This window comes from Gopherus evgoodei, chromosome 12, assembly GCF_007399415.2.
Source record: "Gopherus evgoodei ecotype Sinaloan lineage chromosome 12, rGopEvg1_v1.p, whole genome shotgun sequence".
NCBI lineage: Eukaryota > Metazoa > Chordata > Testudines > Testudinidae > Gopherus > Gopherus evgoodei.
In genome coordinates, this window is record NC_044333.1 from 40,749,629 (window position 1) to 40,767,927 (window position 18,299).

Below are 18,299 nucleotides of genomic sequence, written 5' to 3' on the forward strand. Positions count from 1 at the left end.
CACATTCCCTGGATTAAAAATTGGCAGGTAGTTCTCAAAATATACATGTAAACAGGGAATCATCATGGAATGGGTGAGTTCCTAGTGAGGTCTCACAAGGATCAGTTCTTGGACCTGTGCTATTTAACATTTTTTTCATGACCGGGAAAAAAACATAAAATTGTCCCTGAAAAAGATTGAAGGAATAGTAAATACAAGAGTATTGGTCACTGATATAGCGTGATCTAGATGTCTTAGAAAACTGGGCTCAAGCAAACAATGGGTTTCCGTACAAACAAAATGCCATTCATCTAGGAATACACAATGTAGGCCATAATTACAGGATGAGCAGCAAAGAATCCTGTGGCACCTTATAGACTAACAGACGTTTTGGAGCATGAGCTTTCGTGGGTGAATACCCACTTCCTCAGATGCATGTAATGGAAATATCCAGGGGCAGGTATATATATGTGTGCTAGCAAGCAAGCTAGAGATAACGAGGTCAGTTCAATCAGGGAGGATGAGGCCCTGTTCTAGCAGTTGAGGTGTGAAAACCAAGAGAGGAGAAACTGGTTCTGTAATTGGCAAGCCATTCACAGTCTTTGTTCAATCCTGAGCTGATGGTGTCAAATTTGCAGATGAACTGAAGCTCAGCAGTTTCTCTTTGAAGTCTGGTCCTGAAGTTTTTTTGCTGCAGGATGGCCACCTTAAGGTCTGCTATAGTGTGGCCAGGGAGGTTGAAGTGCTCTCCTACAGGTTTTTGTATATTTTGTATATTGCCACCATCAACCTCAGCCTGGACCAATCTGCATGGGAGGTCCACTTTCTTGACACCAGGGTGCAAATAAGTGATGGTCACATTAACACCACCCTATATCGAAAACCCACCGACCGCTATGCCTACCTTCATGCCTCCAGCTTCCATCCCGGGCACATCACACGATCCATTGTCTACAGCCAAGCACTGAGGTACAACCGCATCTGCTCTAACCCCTCAGACAGAGACCAACACCTACAAAATCTCCACCAAGCATTCTCAAAACTACAATACCCGCATGAGGAAATAAGGAAACAGATCAACAGAGCCAGACGTGTACCCAGAAGCCTCCTACCGCAAGACAAACCCAAGAGAGAAACCAACAGGACTCCACTGGCCATCACATACAGCCCCCAGCTAAAACCCCTCCAACGCATCATCAAGGATCTACAACCCATCCTGGACAATGATCCCACACTTTCACAGGCCTTGGGTGGCAGGCCAATCCTTGCCCACAGACAACCTGCCAACCTGAAACATATTCTCACCAGTAACTGCACACCACACCATAATAACTCTAGCTCAGGAACCAATCCATCCAACAAACCTCGATGCCAACTCTGCCCACATATCTACACCAGCGACACCATCACAGGACCTAACCAGATCAGCCACACCATCACCGTTTCATTCACCTGCACGTCCACCAATGTAATATACGCCATCATATGCCAGCAATGCCCCTCTGCTATGTACATCGGCCAAACTGGACAGTCTCTACGGAAAAGGATAAATGGACACAAATCAGACATTAGGAATGGCAATATACAAAAACCTGTAGGAGAGCACTTCAACCTCCCTGGCCACACTATAGCAGACCTTAAGGTGGCCATCCTGCAGCAAAAAAAAAAAAACTTCAGGACCAGACTTCAAAGAGAAACTGCTGAGCTTCAGTTCATCTGCAAATTTGACACCATCAGCTCAGGATTGAACAAAGACTGTGAATGGCTTGCCAATTACAGAACCAGTTTCTCCTCTCTTGGTTTTCACACCTCAACTGCTAGAACAGGGCCTCATCCTCCCTGATTGAACTGACCTCGTTATCTCTAGCTTGCTTGCTAGCACACATATATATACCTACCCCTGGATATTTCCATTACATGCATCTGAGGAAGTGGGTATTCACCCACGAAAGCTCATGCTCCAAAACGTCTGTTAGTCTATAAGGTGCCACAGGATTCTTTGCTGCTTTTACAGATCCAGACTAACACGGCTACCCTCTGATACTTACAGGATGAGGGACTCTGTCCTGGGGAGCACTGCAGTGACTCTGAAAAAAGACTTGGGTGTCAGCTGAATGGGCAGTGTGTGAACTGCCAGCTGCGGGAGGCTAGCCCCCAACCCCGCCCCTTCTGCCCAAGGCCCTGCCTCTTCTGCCCCCCTTCATTGGAGCCCAGACCCCCCACCATGGCCATCGGCCCATTCCCACCCCAGGCTAGCATCCCAGCCCCAAAAGCGCGCCCATCCCCAGAGAGCCATGAAGATGGGCATTGCGCAGCCCCAGCCCTGGAGCGTGGGAGGGCAGACGGCTGCAGCACCCCCAACCCTAGAGTGCTGGGAGGGTGGGCGGCGCACGGCCTCAGCCGTCCCACGTCCAGAGCCCGGGAGGGTGGGTGGCCGCCACCATCCCAGTCCCAGAGCACCAAGAGGGCAAGTGGCCACATCCCCCCCGAACTTTGGAGCATGGGAGAGTGGGCGGCCACAGCCCCCGGAGCACTGGGAGGCTGCAGCTCCCCACCCCCTAGCCCCAGAAAGGCAAGTGGCATGTGTCCTCAGCCTCCAGCCCCAGCATGAGCACTGGGGACTGGAGGACTGGAGCCACACACAGGGAGGGGTGGTAAGTAGTGGGCGGGGCCATGCCTGGCTGTTTGGGAAGGCCCAGCCTATGCAGCGTGCCGCCCATGGTCAGGTGGGTAATCAGCTGAACATGAATTCCAAGGTGGCGCTGTGGCCAAAAGGGCTAATGCAGGGGTAGGCAACCTATGGCACGGGTGCCGAAGGCGGCGCACAAGCTGGTTTTCAGTGGCACTCACATTGCCCAGGTCCTGTCCACCGGCCCGGGGGGGCTCTGCATTTTAATTTAATTTTAAATGAAGCTTCTTAAATATTTTAAAAACCTTATTTACTTTTCATACAATAGTTTAGTTATATATTATAGATTTATAGAAAGAGACCTTCTAAAAACATTGAAATGTATTACTAGCACGCAAAACCTTTAATTAGAGTGAATAAATGAAGACTCAGCACAGCACTTCTGAAAGGTTGCTGACCCCTGGACTAATGCAATCCTTGGAGGAATACCAAGTAGGAGTAGGGAGAGTATCTTATCTGTCTTTGGCATAGTGCGACCACAGCTGGAATCCTGTGTCTGGTTCTGGTGTCCGCAATTGAGGAATGAGGTTGATACATTGGAGAAGGTTCACAGATGAGCTATGGGAATGATTAAAGTATTGGAAAACCTGCCTTAGAGTGATAGACTCAAGGAGCTCTTTCTATTTAGCTTAACAAAGAGAAGGTTAGGGGTGACTTGATCAGAGTCTATAAATACCTACCGGGGGAACAAAAAATTGACAATAGAAGGCTCTTCAATCTAACAGACAAGCTGTAACAAGCTCCAGTGACTGGGAGTTGAAGCTAGACAAATTCAGACTGGAAATAAGGTGCAAATTTTTAACAGTGAGGGTAATTAACCATTGAAACAACGTACCAAGGGTTGTCATGGGTTCACCATCACTGGATATTTTAAAATCAAGATTGGATGTTTTTCTAAAAGATCTGTTCTGGTTCAACTGATGCAACTGCTGGCCTTGAAGCAGGAATTAATTCAGGGCAGTCCTATGGCCTGTGTTATGCAGGACATCAGACTAGATGATAGTAACAGTCCCTTCAGCCTGCCTTATAATTCATGAATCTATGAAAAGCAATTAGTATCAAGAATCACACTGATTGCCTGGGGACAAGAAATACATGTGGGGTGCCCACCATTTCCACAGCTCTGTGCCTGTCTGCCTCATATCCATAGCCCCAGTATATCCCAAAAGTGTGTATGCAATGAGGAGAGCAAGCATTTTCCTCATGCAGTGTCAAGGCTTCAGTTTTCCCCCAAAAGAAAAGAGGCACGAAGAGGGAGAGACCAGACACTTCCAGGAATTCATGCTGGGCCCTGTTCTCTCTAGCTGATCAAACAGGCAAGTAATGATGAGTGACCTTATAAACAGTATTGGAGGGGTAGCTGTGTTAGTCTGGATCTTTAAAAAGCAACAAAGAGTCCTGTGGCACCTTATAGACTAACAGATGTATTGGAGCATGAACTTTCGTTGGTGAATAGCCACTTTGTCTGACGCGTGTAATGGAAATGTCCAGAGGCAGGTATAAATATGCAGGCCAGAATCAGTCTGGAGATAACGAGGTTAGTTCAATCAGAGAGGGTGAGGCCCTCTTGTGAACACCAAGGGAGGAGAAACTTTGTTGCTTATAAACAGTGAACTTTCTCAGATCTCCAACAGCTGCATTTTAAAAGACCATGAATCAAAACAAGTAGGAGCAGACTGTGGCTAAGAGCACTAGCATACTGTGCCACAGCATTAAACGACTGAAGAGGGTTCTCTTTCTCTTTTCTTTGCATCTCAAATTCTTCTTGCAGCTGAAGTCCAGCAGAGCATAGTTGGTAACAAGTACGGGGAGTCCAAACAGCCAAAAAACCAGGAGCAATCTGAGAAACAGCAAAGTTCTTCACGGGACCACGGCAATCTCTCTAAAGCCTCTGTTTCTAAATCGACAAAGAAACTGCAGCGAAGTCATCTGTCCACTGACAGTTCTTATGGACATGGTAGGGGACAAACAGCAGGGCCTTCAAACCACAAAAAAAAACCTGACCTCAGGGAGTCATATTAGGGATGTTCTTGGCTCATGGATCCTCCTCACTGGATGATGACAGTTTTAAGCCAGGTCAAGTTTTTTAGAGCTAAGCTGCTCAACAGCGATGTTCCCTTTTAATATATGTTTTTAATAGGCCATAACAGGCCACAAATGGTGTAAAATGGGCCCAGATCCCAGATAACACCACACTGTCCCTATTGTAAATTTGCTGGGTAAAACAGGTCTCAGGCCAGATGTTCTAAAGCCACTCAGAAGACACACTGAGTAGGAAAATGAATGCTGGACATCCAGGAGCTCTGGGAAGCTACTGCCTTTATAGGCACCAACCAGGTGGAGGGATGGTAGTATCCAGTATCGTCCAGTGGTTAATTTAACCATGTCCTCTTCCCCTTCCCAAGACCTGTTCGTTCAAGAGGGTGCCTTTTCCAGTCAAAGGTTTAGTCACGCTCGCTTTTTATCCACGTTTGCATGGGCTACTGGCATCTTTCCCTTGGGCTTCCTGATCTCTGTCTTCCCCACAGAACATTGGGTGTTTGGGCTGCAGCTGTTTTCTTACTTGCTATCGCAAATGTGGGTCACAGGAAAGTTCAGAGGAGGGAGGGTGAGCAGCAGTGACTGGGCTGCTCTGGCTGGCAGTTGTGGCCATTAGGAGAAGGCAGCTTACAAGCAACATGGCACTCACCTAAGCCACCTCTCTGGGCATTTCCTGTCATCGAGGTCATCTAGTCCAATCCCCTGCTCAAAGCAGGACCAACCCCAGCTAAATCATCCCAGCCAAGGCTGTCATCCCGACTCACTGCAGCTCTCCTCTGCATAGAAAGGACTTCTCAATACTGGATAGTAACTATCTTTGAATTACATGATTTTTCAGCACCCAGCTCTCCCCAGTTGATACATACAGTTTATAGTCTTATCAAAATAGGCTGATGCTGGGTTAGTGGATTATAGAACAAGAATACAGAGCCCTCATATGCTTCTCGCTTGTAAAGCGCAGTGAGATCTATAAGGGAGGGTATTACTATTTCCTTTTTACAGACGGGGAAACGTAGACACAGTGAGGGGCAGGGCCTTGCCCAAAGTCAGACATCAGGTCAATGGCAAAGCTAGGACTGGAATCCAGCTGTCCTATCTCCTAGTCCACTGCCCTGGATTATACAGCATAATCCATTATTCCTAGAGATGGGTTCAAATCATGGACTGAGTCGCAAGGAAACCTGTTTGGTAGGTCCCACCCTCAGTCCTCTTAAAACGACCATACGGTTTGTACTAGTGACCTGCAGTCACCAGAGGCTCAGAGTAATCATGTGTGCCACAGGTCAGACTTGGGATGCTTGGGTGGAGGGAGAGGGGAAAGGGGACCCCAGGTTAGAATGGCACCTGTGCTCACTTTGCCTGAACCCACCTGTACCACCATCCTTGGAAGTGTTCCCTGTGTCCTCTCATAACTAGTACAAGGTTTTCTGAACTCTTTGTTCAGTAAAAGCCCATTAGTGGAGATGCCATCTCCCGGACCCATATGCCTTTCAGTCTATATTGGATGAACATCTGCTGAAGCCTGGGTGTTTGTCTGGATAAATAATTTTCCTGGTTGCTAGATGTGTGCCTCTATAAAGTACCATCACGTTGCCTCAAAGTGGGCATATGGGTTTCCCCCTGTGTTTATTCTCCAGTGTAAACATGCAGCATGCAGGAGAGAATTCAGTCCTTCATACAAGGCTTGGTTTTCTTTCTCTATCCCTTTCCTGTAGAGACATTGGATAAACCAATGAAGAAAAGGATTATCCCCAAAATTGTTGTCACTGGGCCCTTCGATGATGAAATGTCGAGTACTTCAGTGGATGATCTCCCTGAGTCCAAAACCATCAGGGATATAGCTGATAGTGGTTTGTACAATGTGCACACAAAACCCAGCACCATAGAGGCTTACCAAGTCAGAAAAGAAGCAGCATGATCTCTGGCTCTGGCGAGTAGCTATTGCTCATAGTGACAACACAAAGACACCAGGATGTGATGAATGCCACCAAATAGGGCCCTGGACTCCACAATCATTAAACAGGAATCCGACCCAACAAGCTCTTCCATGGTCTCACTTTCCTCAGCTCTACACGCCATCTGGAGAAGGACAGGAGACAGCTAACATTTAAAGGTGAACCGAAAAGCTTGCTTCAGAATAAATATATGTAATCAATGGCTTAAGCATGCAAGTCAGTAACAGAATACGTGTGTGGGCAGACGTATGACAGATAATCATCATGGCATTCTTCACCCCAAATGATCCCAGTGTGTACGTGCAGCACCCTGGAAATGCAGCCACCTTTGGAGTGGAGGGCAGCAGCCCACTGCAGAACACCGAAGGAGGGGAATTTTGGGGCAGACACCAAGGCAAGGCCACATCTTTATGTGAAGTGGCTCAAGCAGTCGTTAATGTCTCCCCAGAGAAGACAGGACCTTGGTTTTGAGGGTCCTGCACACACCAACCTCCACTGAACTCTTTTCATTTACCAGACCTCAGAAGGAGAAGGGCTGAGATGAGCCTGCTGCTGAGGTCTGAACCTTGTCATTCCAGGGAGCCTAAAGATTTCAGACCCAGTTGGTATATGACAAACAGACCATTAGAAAATCCTTTTCTCCTTCATTTAGATTCCAAAATCCAAGCTTAGGGTTCTGAGCTACCCCAGCAATAACTGATGACATTTTAAGCACCTAAAATGAAAATACTCCCTACTCTTTGGATATTAGTGATGCTACCAGCTGTAGCCAAGGAAACACAGAAGAACTCTAAGCTCAGGTTTTGGCAAGTAAAAAGCCTTTCAGTTCACCTTTTATGTAAAAGCTGTAATCTGCTAATTTGGCACCAGAACCACTGAGAGTGAGATTTTTATGAGAATCCTCATTTATAAAATATTTATTTGTAAGAAGCAGGTGAAATGTGTGTTTTAAGGCACATACCTAAACCCCTCATTATGGATACATTTTAGGTAAAAGCAAATATTTGCCAAGAAGTGCTGCTTGGTACTGAAAGCTGATTTTCCAACAAATATTGTTTTATAAACTCTCCCTTTCCCATCAGGATACCCTATGTAGTAGGAAGAGAGCCTGAGACATAAGCCCTTGTATCAGAGGCTTGGTATGAGGCAGGACCTGCTTACAGAATCTGACAAGAACAGGGCTGATATTACAGAAATACACATTCATAAGACGTGCTAGTCACAGAGGACTCACGCAAACATATCCCGATAACTATGTCAGAGAGGCAGTACTAATTCTTTTGTATTGGGATATAAAGATGTATCTAAGAGCGAGTATCTTTGTATAGCCTAGGGAGGAACAGAAAGGCCCGCCATTCACTGTGCTGGTCCATCATTACGGACATAATGGTTCGGTAGAGTCTGCAGTGTACTAATACCATGCTTTGTTGACAATAATGACCCATTATTGTCAACATCCCTTAACAGATCGTGTGGTCATTGGGCGGTTCTCTAGAGGTCTGCCGTGCCAGCTATCTGCGCAGGGCTGGGGTGGCACACGCAGGGAACACACACACACAGCCAAACATCTATCAACATCTAATCACACTCTAGTGTTCAGAATACTCTGCATCTCTGGTCATCACAAAATCTATTCGCTCACCTGTATCAAGAGGATGGTAATGACCCAAAAAAAGGACATTTTAATTGCCTGTTAAAAAAAATAATTTGCCTCACCTGAGTAGAATTTTGCAAGGCTATCCTACTCAGTTTTAAAAATGTATTAATATTAATTCAGTACTGCTGGTGAGTATGGTCAGCCGTCTAATAATGTGTACTTTGCACAACTATAGCAACTTCCATTCAAGGATATCAATGTGCTTTACAAATATAAATTAATTTAAGACATACAGTACTCTTGGGAGGTAGGTTGGTATCATTATCCCCATTTTACAATTGAGGCAGGTTACTCAGGAATTCGACAGCAGAGCCAGGAGGGGGGCCCATGTCTCCCAACTCCAGACAGATTTAAATTTGATATGCTCTGTATTTAAAAGCTTTGCCCAAATCCACAAAGGTATTTAGTCTTTGTCCATTCCACAATGGTGGAGATTTTTTGGCTGTGGAAAGTGTTTTCATTTTCCAAATATCTAAATTGCTTTTGACAAAATGGTCCAGCTTCTGCCTCATGACACATAGGCGTTCTTATTAAATAATGCAGGTGAACATGATGCTGACAGCAACTTTTACCAGGCCTTGGAGATTTCTTACCTACCAACTAGGGTGACCAGACAGCAAGTGTGAAAAATCAGGACGGGGACGGGTAATAGGGACCCATATAAAAAAAAGCCCCAAATATCAGGATTGTCCCTATAAAATCGGGACATCTGGTCACCCTACTACCAACTGTCCCTACCAGAGAGATAATCATATCAGATTTCCATTTCCTCCAATGAAATGCCAATGGTGTTAAAATGTCTGCCCCTATTCCTCTCTCCAACAGACAGCTTTCAAACATTTTCAGCTGTAATAAGTCCAGCCACTAGACAGAGTCATCATGATTAGCAGGTAGAGCAGGTTTCACTGCACCATATATTATCTGCATTGCCTTACAACAAATTGTTACTGAACAAAATGAAACCCTCCCCACAAAGTAGCATCTGGTTAATTGTGTGTTAGTGCTGATGTGGCCATTTCTGGGGTGGGGGTTGTCTGTAGTACATGCACTGCTAGGCAAGCTGGCCATCTCCTTTCCCTCTCTATTACTCACAGTTCCCAAGCAACCACCTTGAATATGTGAACCCTCCAAATCTGGAATTATTGAAAAGAGCAAGAGCATCATTGTTTTTTCTGCTCAGCAAAACGAGTTGTGGCTGGTTTTCTGCCCATTGCCTGAGGCCAGATCCTCTGTAGGTATTTCTACCATGCTCATCATCACCATGCGCTCTGAGTGCCATCCTAAACAGCATGACATGGAGCAGCTCTCAACTGTCCATCACGTTCACCGAAGAGGTCTGGCCCATGTGAGATAGCAGCTCCAGCAAGCTGCACTTCTTCCTGGCCCAAGCCCCCAGCCCCCAGGGACTGCAGCACGCCCAGAGGGAACTGAAACAAGACAGATCAAGATGGAACATGCCCTCCTGGGCCCCGCCATCTCCATGGGCAGCACTGCACGGTGGGCCCTGCCGGGACACTGGGGGTGCCACCTCTGAGGTGTAAAAAAGTCACATCGGAACCACTTCATCCAGGACAGCGGCTTCAAACAAGGGGCAATGCTGGGAAAACCTGGGCAGGTGGCAACTCCCTCCCCAGGACCCCCTCCCCACTGCACTCATCACCCAGGACCCCCTCCCCATTACACGCTCGGGCACTCCCCACCCCGGGCCCCCTCTCCACCGGGCCCTGCTGGGGCGCTCCTCACCCAGGGCCCCCTCCCCAGGGCCCCCTCCCCACTGCACTCCTCACCCAGGTCCCCCTCCCCACCGCACTCCCCACCCAGGGCCCCCTCCCCACCGGATCCTGCTGGGGCGCTCCTCACCCAGGGCCTCCTCCCCACCGCACTCCCCACCCAGGGCCCCCTCCCCACCGGATCCTGCTGGGGCGCTCCTCACCCAGGGCCTCCTCCCCACCGCACTCCCCACCCAGGGCCCCCTCCCCACCGGATCCTGCTGGGGCGCTCCTCACCCAGGGCCTCCTCCCCACCGCACTCCCCACCCAGGGCCCCCTCCCCACCGGGCCCTGCTGGGGCGCTCATCACCCAGGGCCCCCTCCCCACCGCACTCCCCACCCAGGGCCCCCTCCCCACCGGGCCCTGCTGGGGCGCTCATCACCCAGGGCCCCCTCCCCACCGCACTCCCCACCCAGGGCCCCCTCCCCATTGCACACTGGGGCGCTCCTCACCCAGAGGCCCCTCCCCAACGCTCCCCGGAGCGCTTCCCCACCCCCGCGGGCCCATCCCCGCTTCCCCCAGCACAGCTGCCCCTCCCCAGCAGCCCCCGGTGGGCCCTTAGCCAGCAGGCCCTGCATAGCAACCGTTGCTAGAGACTCTGAGGGAGAGTACTGCGCCTGCGCGGTGAAGAGCCACGGGGTGCTGCACATGCGCAGTGGTGAAGCGCGCGGCTCCGCCCCTCCGGGTGCGGGAATCATGGCGGAGGCCGCTTGCCCCGAGCAGGAGCCGGAAGTGCTGCGACTCAAGCGCCTGCGCGGCGGGGGCTTCTTCCCGGTGCCCGCCGGGGACAGGGTGAGCGGGCGTGGGCCCAGCGCGAAAGGGTTAAGGCAGCGCCCCCGTGTGGCGCCTGGGGGGGGGCGGAGGGGTGAAGGGGGGAGGGGTGAATGGGGAAGGGTAGGGCAGGGGGGACTGGGGGAAGGAGGGGTGAATGGGGTGGGGGAAGGAGGGGTAGGGAGGAGTGGGGGAAGGAGGAGTAGGGAGGGGTGAATGGGGGGAAGGAGGGGTAGGGAGGGGTGAATGGGGGAGGAGAGTGGGGAAGGAGGGGTAGGGAGGGGTGAATGGGGTGGGGGGAGTGGGGAAAGGAGGGGTAGGGAGGAGTGAATGGGGGAGGAGGGGTAGGGAGGAGTGAATGGGGGAGGAGGAGTAGGGAGGGGGAGTGGGGGAAGGAGGAGTAGGGAGGGGTGAATAGGGGGGAAGGAGGGGTAGGGAGGGGTGAATGGGGGAGGAGAGTGGGGAAGGAGGGGTAGGGAGGGGTGAATGGGGTGGGGGGAGTGGGGAAAGGAGGAGTAGGGAGGAGTGAATGGGGGAGGAGGAGTAGGGAGGGGTGAATGGGGGGGAAGGAGGGGTAGGGAGGGGTGAATGGGGGAGGAGAGTGGGGAAGGAGGGGTAGGGAGGGGTGAATGGGGGAGGAGAGTGGGTAGGGAGGGGTGAATGGGGGAGGAGAGTGGGGAAGGAGGGGTAGGGAGGGGTGAATGGGGGAGGAGAGTGGGGACGGAGGGGTAGGGAGGGGTGAATGGGGGAGGAGAGTGGGGACGGAAGAGTAGGGAGGGGTGAATGGGGGAGGAGAGTGGGGATGGAAGAGTAGGGAGGGGTGAATGGTGAAGGGGGAGTGGGGGAAGGAGGGGTAGAGAGGGGTGAATGGGGAGTGGGGGAAGGAGGGGTAGAGAGGAGTGAATGGGGAAGGTTGGGGCAGGGAGAACTGAGGAAAGGAGGGGTGGGGTAGGGTGAATGGGGAGGGGTGAAGGAGGGAAGGCTGGGGCAGGGTGCGGTGGGGGGAAGGAGGGAGATGCCCAGGCTGTGGAAATTGTGGCAGTGACAGGCCGACATTTGCTCACAATTCAGTTCCCACGTTTCCATGAACAGTGGCGGTAATGGTGCGTGGAAATGACACGTGTGTTTGCAAACACAGAGTTGGGAACACGTGACCAGATGCTGGGCACAGCCCAGCGACAGTTGGCATGGGACCCCATTGCTCTCACGCCATTGCACAAAGCAGATCAACGGCAGGTTGCACTGCGAAGCATTGGCTAGAATAGTGTCCAAACAGTAATATTCCCATGAGCCTTACGCTAACTCTTTGCCTCTAGCATGATGCCCTTGGCCTTTCTGAAGCTCTTACATTCGCTGTCTAGAGGCTGTAACGCTGTCAGATAGCTCCTCTACCTATCGTGCAGGGGTTCTCAAACGCCATAGCACCATGCCCCCTTCTGACAACAATTACTACACCACCCTGGGGCTGGGGGACTGAAGCCAGAGCCCGTCCAAGCCCCAGGCAGGGGGGCCTGTAACCTGAGCCCAGGCTGAAGCCCAAGCCTGAGCCCTGCCACCAAGGGCCTGGGCTTTGGGCCCAGGTCCCAGCAAGTTTAACATCAGCCCCGGTGACCCCATTAAAAGGGAGTGCTGACCCACAGTTTGAGAACTGCTGCTATAGTTGTTAACTATGCTCATCACCCTAGTAGCTGAGTGCCTTCCAGCTGTGCATTAAGCACCATAACTAACATCTGTCTTGTGGTGGTTTCATGCTGGTGGGATACAGCTGTGTCTGGCTAGCAGCAATGACATATTCCAGCTTCCGGAGGGCTCCAGATAAATCTAACTTCACAACGAAAATCATAAGCCCTAATAGTTGAACACTGCCCCCAAGACAGCTCTGGGGAGGGGGCTGGCTGCTCTGTGATATGGCTCTCTGCTTTCAGCTGGGAAGGTGCCGGAGCGTGAAGGAGTTTGAGAAGCTGAATCGAATTGGGGAAGGGACCTATGGCATCGTGTGTAAGTGTTGTATCTGCTGCAGGCTTCAGCAGCGGGAGCTGGTTTGCTTCTTGCTGTGTGGGGTGCTGACAGCAATACCTCATGTACCAGGCCACTGGAAAATACTCAGTGGCACAGGTCCCTAGGTGTAAGGGCAGCCCCAGCACAGGCTGAAGCCCATCTTCCAGGATCTTGTCTCTTCCCCAGTGATGAGCACATCAGTTGGAGGGGGTTTCACTGTTACCCTCCCTCCTCCCCCAGTGTTGGGAGGTGATGGTTAATGGTTCACTTGGTGACCGGTGTCAGTGGTGGATCAGGCATTCACTTTGCTGTGAGGCTTGTCTTCCAGGTACTGACCACATGGTGTGTTACTGTTTCAGACCGTGCTCGAGATACTCAGAGGGATGAGATTGTGGCACTAAAGAAGGTGCGGATGGACAAGGAGAAAGATGGTAAGGGGAGAGCTGAAGGGGAGTTGCTCTTCCTAGGAAGCTCTGGGGTTTTAGGGCTGGGGAGGGATCTCTTAAAACACTTCTTCAGAAATGTGGTTAGCCCTGCACAGCCACATCAGAGCCTTGGGTCAGGCCAGGGGCCTGGAGGGGGAGTTCTAATGTGTGACTCAAGTACCACTCTGCAGGAATCCCCATCAGCAGCCTGCGGGAGATAACCCTGCTTCTGAAGCTTCGGCACCCCAATATCGTGGAGTTGAAGGAGGTTGTCGTGGGGAACCATCTGGAGAGGTAACAGTCCCATAGTACTGGCTCTGCACTGCTCTCCCTGCCCTTGCCCTTGGCAGGAATGGTAGTTGGATGACGCGTGGTGGGGTTGGTCAGCACAGTGGAACTGCAGGGAGGTGACTGACTGTGGTGTGTGTCTCCTGCAGTATTTTCCTGGTGATGGGTTACTGTGAACAGGATCTCGCCAGCCTTCTTGAGAACATGCAGACGCCCTTTTCTGAGGCTCAGGTACAGGGGATTGTGCCAGGGCATTACCGCTCCCAGCTGTAAGCGGCTGCTGTGGCTCTAGCCAACGGGAGCAGGCTACCAGCACTTACTGCTCAACCTACAGCCAAGGATGCAGATTCCAGCCCAGGCCATTGAGGCAGTTGGCAGCGGTCGTGTTGGTGGAGCTGGTGGTGGGCACTGGGAGACCGATGCCAGTCTGTAAATTGGCTGCCAGTCATCAGGTCACATGACCTGATTTAATCATAACTTAACGACCTGTCCTGTCTAGCATAGGGTCGAATAATCCAACCCCGTTGACCCTTTGTGATATGGGGCATTGCCAGCTGCCTGCATTAAACCCTGTCTGCATCACTGCAGTTAGAAAACCCCTTTGTTACAGTGTTTTGGGTCTTGGGCTCCAAACGAGGGCACATGGCTTTGCATTGACCTTGAGCTTCTGCATAAAATGAACCAGGGCATAAGCTGTCAGCAGCTCTTAGTCAGATTGCTTAATGCTCGACTGGAAGGCACTGAGATACTGGAGTTATGAGGGCAGGGTAGGAACCTATGCAGATACATGTTAAGTACTAATGTGATGCTGTCTTGCTAATCCCGTCTCCCACCGCTCGCAGGTGAAGTGTATCATCCTACAAGTACTCAAGGGCCTTCAGTATCTTCATGAGAACTTCATCATCCATAGGTAAGGGGCAGAGTGAAAGGCACTGTGGGTAAAGGGATTGTATGGGAGGGGCACTGGGTAATGCACTGGACATTGGGAGCCAGCTGTGCCACTTGGGCTGTTTCCTTGGCTCTCAGTGGGGCAGAGGGAGGCACTCTTGGAGCAGCAGTAATTTGGGCAGCATGGAATGGCCCCACGTGAAGCATTGCCTCTAACACAACCATCATGGCTTCTTTCTGATGGCAGGGATCTGAAGGTGTCTAATCTGCTCATGACTGATAAAGGCTGCGTGAAGATAGGTGAGCTCCCCTGTCACCTTTGCTAATGCAGCTCCAGAGATGCTTCCAGCTTTCTCATTTTGTAATGCAGAGGCAAGGGCAGTAGCTGGCCTGCTTTTTGACATTGAAACTGCCCTCTCTTTGCAGCGGATTTTGGGCTGGCTCGTGCTCACGGAGTGCCACTAAAACCAATGACCCCTAAAGTCGTCACCCTCTGGTGAGTAGGCTCTGCTTACTCCTGAGGGAGTCACCCAGCATGGACCCCCTGGGAGGCTGAGGGTCAGCCCTGCAGTCAATCTGGGTGAATGAGACAATGGGAAGCATCTTGGACAAGTTTTGGGAGCTCCACCGATTCGTAATTCCTGCATTCATTACGTTGCACAGGTACCGGGCCCCAGAGCTGCTGCTGGGAACGACGACCCAGACCACAGGCATAGATATGTGGTAAGGGGATCTTGTATTGGAGAGTAACACTCTGGGAAGGAATTTGCAGTTATGAATTTGCAGAACTAGCTGGGGGCCAGCCAGGGGACAGACTGGGGTCAGGGCAACAGCTTGGTACTTCAGGAAGCAATGTTCACATCTGTATAAAGATCTCGTACTGAACTATGGCCAAGGTGAGTCTACAGCAACAGGAGGGATCTGCTGCTGGGGGCAAAGGAGGAGAAGTCTGCTGCAAGGGATTCGTGCGTCTGATTCCCACTAACCCAGGAGACCTATTCCCTCCCCAGGGCAGTGGGATGTATCCTCGCGGAATTGCTGGCCCACAAGCCGTTACTCCCAGGCAGTTCAGAGATCCACCAGATTGACCTGATAGTGCAGCTGCTGGGGACACCCAATGAAAACATCTGGCCAGTAAGTGCTCGCTCTGCATCCCCCACCCTGCCACACTCTTCCTGATCCTCACGTCTCCCTCCCTCCCAGGGCTTTTCCAAGCTGCCCCTAGTGAGCCAGTACACCCTGCGGAAGCAGCCCTACAACAACCTCAAGCACAAGTTCCCATGGCTGTCGGAGGCTGGGCTTCGCCTGCTCAACTTCCTCTTCATGTATGACCCCAAGAAGAGGTAAAGAGCCATCTGCAGCCCAGCGCAGGCCATGGAACTGCCAGTGTGGTGTGGGGCCCGGGCTCCTCAGTGTATGGGGTGGGTGTGGCTCCTGCCACCCTCCCGCCGGGCAGGGCTGTTCCCCTGGGGGGTAAACAGCTGCAGTGCGTGGGGGAGCTGTCAGCTGCCAGGAAGCACTGGGCAACCCCTGTAATCAGCTTCTCCCCTGAGGATCGAGCAGATCAAGGCGAACCAGCAGGGCCAGCTCCTGCAGCTGCAGTGCTGCCTTGCTCCCGGGGCTGATCCCCAAGGCATCGCTGCCCCCTGTACTGCAAGACCATGGGAGTGTCTGACCGTTATAGGACCAGGTTGTACTGCTCCCCGGCCAGATGCCGTTGGGCACGCAGGGCCTCTGGGATTATGCAGAGGAGCCCAGCGTGGGATGTACTGCGCATTGCCCTCTGGACAGGAAGTGAAAGCAGTGGCTTGGTCACAGCTTTGCTGAGCTGCTTGGGCACAAGGAAGGTCTCACGTGTACAGAGGTTTCCTGAAGAAGCAGAGGGAATGTTTGTGGGGGAATGATGGACTTTTCCTGTAACTTGCGTTTGCCTCCCAAGGGCGACAGCGGGAGACTGCCTGGAGAGCTCCTACTTCAAAGAAAAGCCCTTGCGTAAGTGACTCCTCTGCGCCATTGGGGCCTATGGGACTCCGAGCCCTTCCTGAGACTCATTTCCTCTCCTCTTCTCCCCAGCCTGTGAACCGGAGCTCATGCCCACCTTCCCCCACCACCGCAACAAGCGAGCTGCTCCCGCCAGCGCCGGGGCGGAGAGCCAGGGCAAGCGCAGCAAGCCCTGAGGCTGCATGTTCTGCCAGGTAAGAACGATCTTCTCTCGTCCCTGTTGGGCCTCTCCTGGCTTGAGACTTTCACACCTGGCAGGGGGTTGTGATGAGGACTAGACAGAACCACAGGTGACTGGAGGCCACAGCATTACCAGGCTGCCCCACTTCACTTTCTGCCCCAGGATTCTCAGGTTAAACCGCTTGCAAAAGACTGGAGCCTAGCTCCTGTTGGGAGTGCAGACTGGGAGCCAGTTTTCCCAGTTACTTGCCAACTGAGGAGCCTTGGTGTACTGGCCTGTTTCGGAGAGAGACAGCCCCATCTGTGAGTGGGGAAACAGACCTCCCAGTCAATGTACTGCTCTCGCCCTGGAAGGTGCCCGCTCCCTCCTATTGGCCTCTTCAGTCCCAGGAGTTGGTCCCTGGGAAGTTTGGTTTGTTTTTATGTGCAGATTCTCATGTCCAAAGGCTGCACGTGTCGCCATGCGTTGGGGGTGCTCTTCCCTGCCTGAGTGAGCATGCGGTCTGCAGCACTCCCAGCCCAGGGCCTAGCTCTGCTGCCTCTAAGGCAGCATGTGGTTCGCTCAGGCCGTGCTTTGGAGGACTCTACGTTCCTACCCTACTCCCCAGAAGCTGGTGTTCTCTACAGTGGCAACAGCCTCAGCCAGTCTGTGTGATTACTCACTCCCACTCAACAACATGCATTCTTCTGTTTAAGGTTTGGACAAAGATGCGGATAAAGGGAACATCCAAAACAGAGGCTGGGAAGGCGCCGAGAGCTGAAGGAGGATTTGTAACCAGCTGCTATAGGACACAAGGCAGACGCAGTACAGGCTCCTCTTGACCTGTCGATATTTTCAGGGTGCCTCCTGCTGGGTGGTCCGGTGCTGCCTAGGAGGATGGTACCCCAAACTTCCACTCAAATGCAGCTGCTGGAGACGTGCTCAAGGGCTGTGGATTGTTCTATCATCTTTGCACCAAGAGAGCAGTCAGGGCAAACTTCGTATCTATCTGCGCCCCTCTCCACCCAGTGCCAGTTGCATCCTTCATGGTGGCTGGCCCATCACCAGCCCCTGGCAGAAGCTCCAAGGAAGGGCAGTGTGTGAACACATTCCTGTGGGCTGAAAGGCACCTTGAGCTAGGTAGGCAGCCGGGGCAAGAGGTTCTGGCCGACCCTGAATGGCTGCTGGGTTTGTTACAAGCTGGAAGCTGCACTTAGAAAAGTCCCTTGGTTCTTTGTTCCCCATTGTGATCCTGCCCTCAATAAAATGTCGTGTGAGTGTCAGCTGTAATGGATAGTCCTGCAGAGCTGCTCTCCTGTTTATCCGAGGTAGCCGGGCCAGCACAAGGGAGGAACGGCTGCTGCGTGTAGTGTGTCACAGCTCTCCCATAACCTAACGCTGCACAGGATGGGGAGCGCAGAGTCCCGGAAGCACAATGTAGTGACCTAGCTCAGAACTCTCCCCCCTCCAAGCACCCTGGGGCTGCAGTGACAAATGTTCCCAGCCCAGCTGCAAAACCCCAGCTGCAGGTGCTCTCCCCTCAGCCAGTGTACTGTAGCAGTGCCATCACTTCCTCCAGGAGCTGTGCCGCCCCCACAGGGGCCCAAGCCAATCGTACTGGTCTTGGGCTGAGATCTCAAGGCTTCTGACTCATTCTGATGTGACACACGGCACCCTC

General features: G+C 52.0%; 1 protein-coding gene across 2 annotated transcripts; it reads left to right on the forward strand.

Annotated features, from left to right (window-relative positions):
* Nucleotides 1–10,760: 10,760 nt before the first annotated feature.
* On the forward strand, nucleotides 10,761–17,915 carry CDK10 (cyclin dependent kinase 10). 2 transcript variants are annotated; one of them, XM_030581482.1, is made up of 14 exons: nucleotides 10,771–10,882; nucleotides 12,787–12,859; nucleotides 13,219–13,290; nucleotides 13,476–13,578; nucleotides 13,722–13,803; nucleotides 14,415–14,482; nucleotides 14,708–14,760; nucleotides 14,887–14,956; nucleotides 15,124–15,183; nucleotides 15,471–15,594; nucleotides 15,664–15,803; nucleotides 16,400–16,452; nucleotides 16,534–16,655; nucleotides 17,338–17,915. In XM_030581482.1, exons 1-13 carry the CDS (start codon nucleotides 10,787–10,789, stop codon nucleotides 16,635–16,637), a joined length of 1,098 nt encoding a protein of 365 aa, XP_030437342.1. In that variant the 5' UTR covers nucleotides 10,771–10,786; the 3' UTR covers nucleotides 16,638–16,655; nucleotides 17,338–17,915. The 2 variants fall into 2 exon arrangements, with proteins under 2 accessions (XP_030437343.1, XP_030437342.1); XM_030581483.1 differs by lacking the exon at nucleotides 12,787–12,859 and having other exon boundaries at nucleotides 10,761–10,882.
* Nucleotides 17,916–18,299: the final 384 nt, after the last annotated feature.

Coding starts and splice junctions, on each gene's coding strand:
- CDK10 (XM_030581482.1), top strand. CDS start 10,787: ATGGCGGAGGCCGCTTGCCCCGAGCAGGAGCCGGAAGTGCTGCGACTC. Junction 12,860..13,218: donor AGGGACCTATGGCATCGTGT/GTAAGTGTTGTA, acceptor TTACTGTTTCAG/ACCGTGCTCGAGATACTCAG. Junction 15,184..15,470: donor ACCACAGGCATAGATATGTG/GTAAGGGGATCT, acceptor TTCCCTCCCCAG/GGCAGTGGGATGTATCCTCG.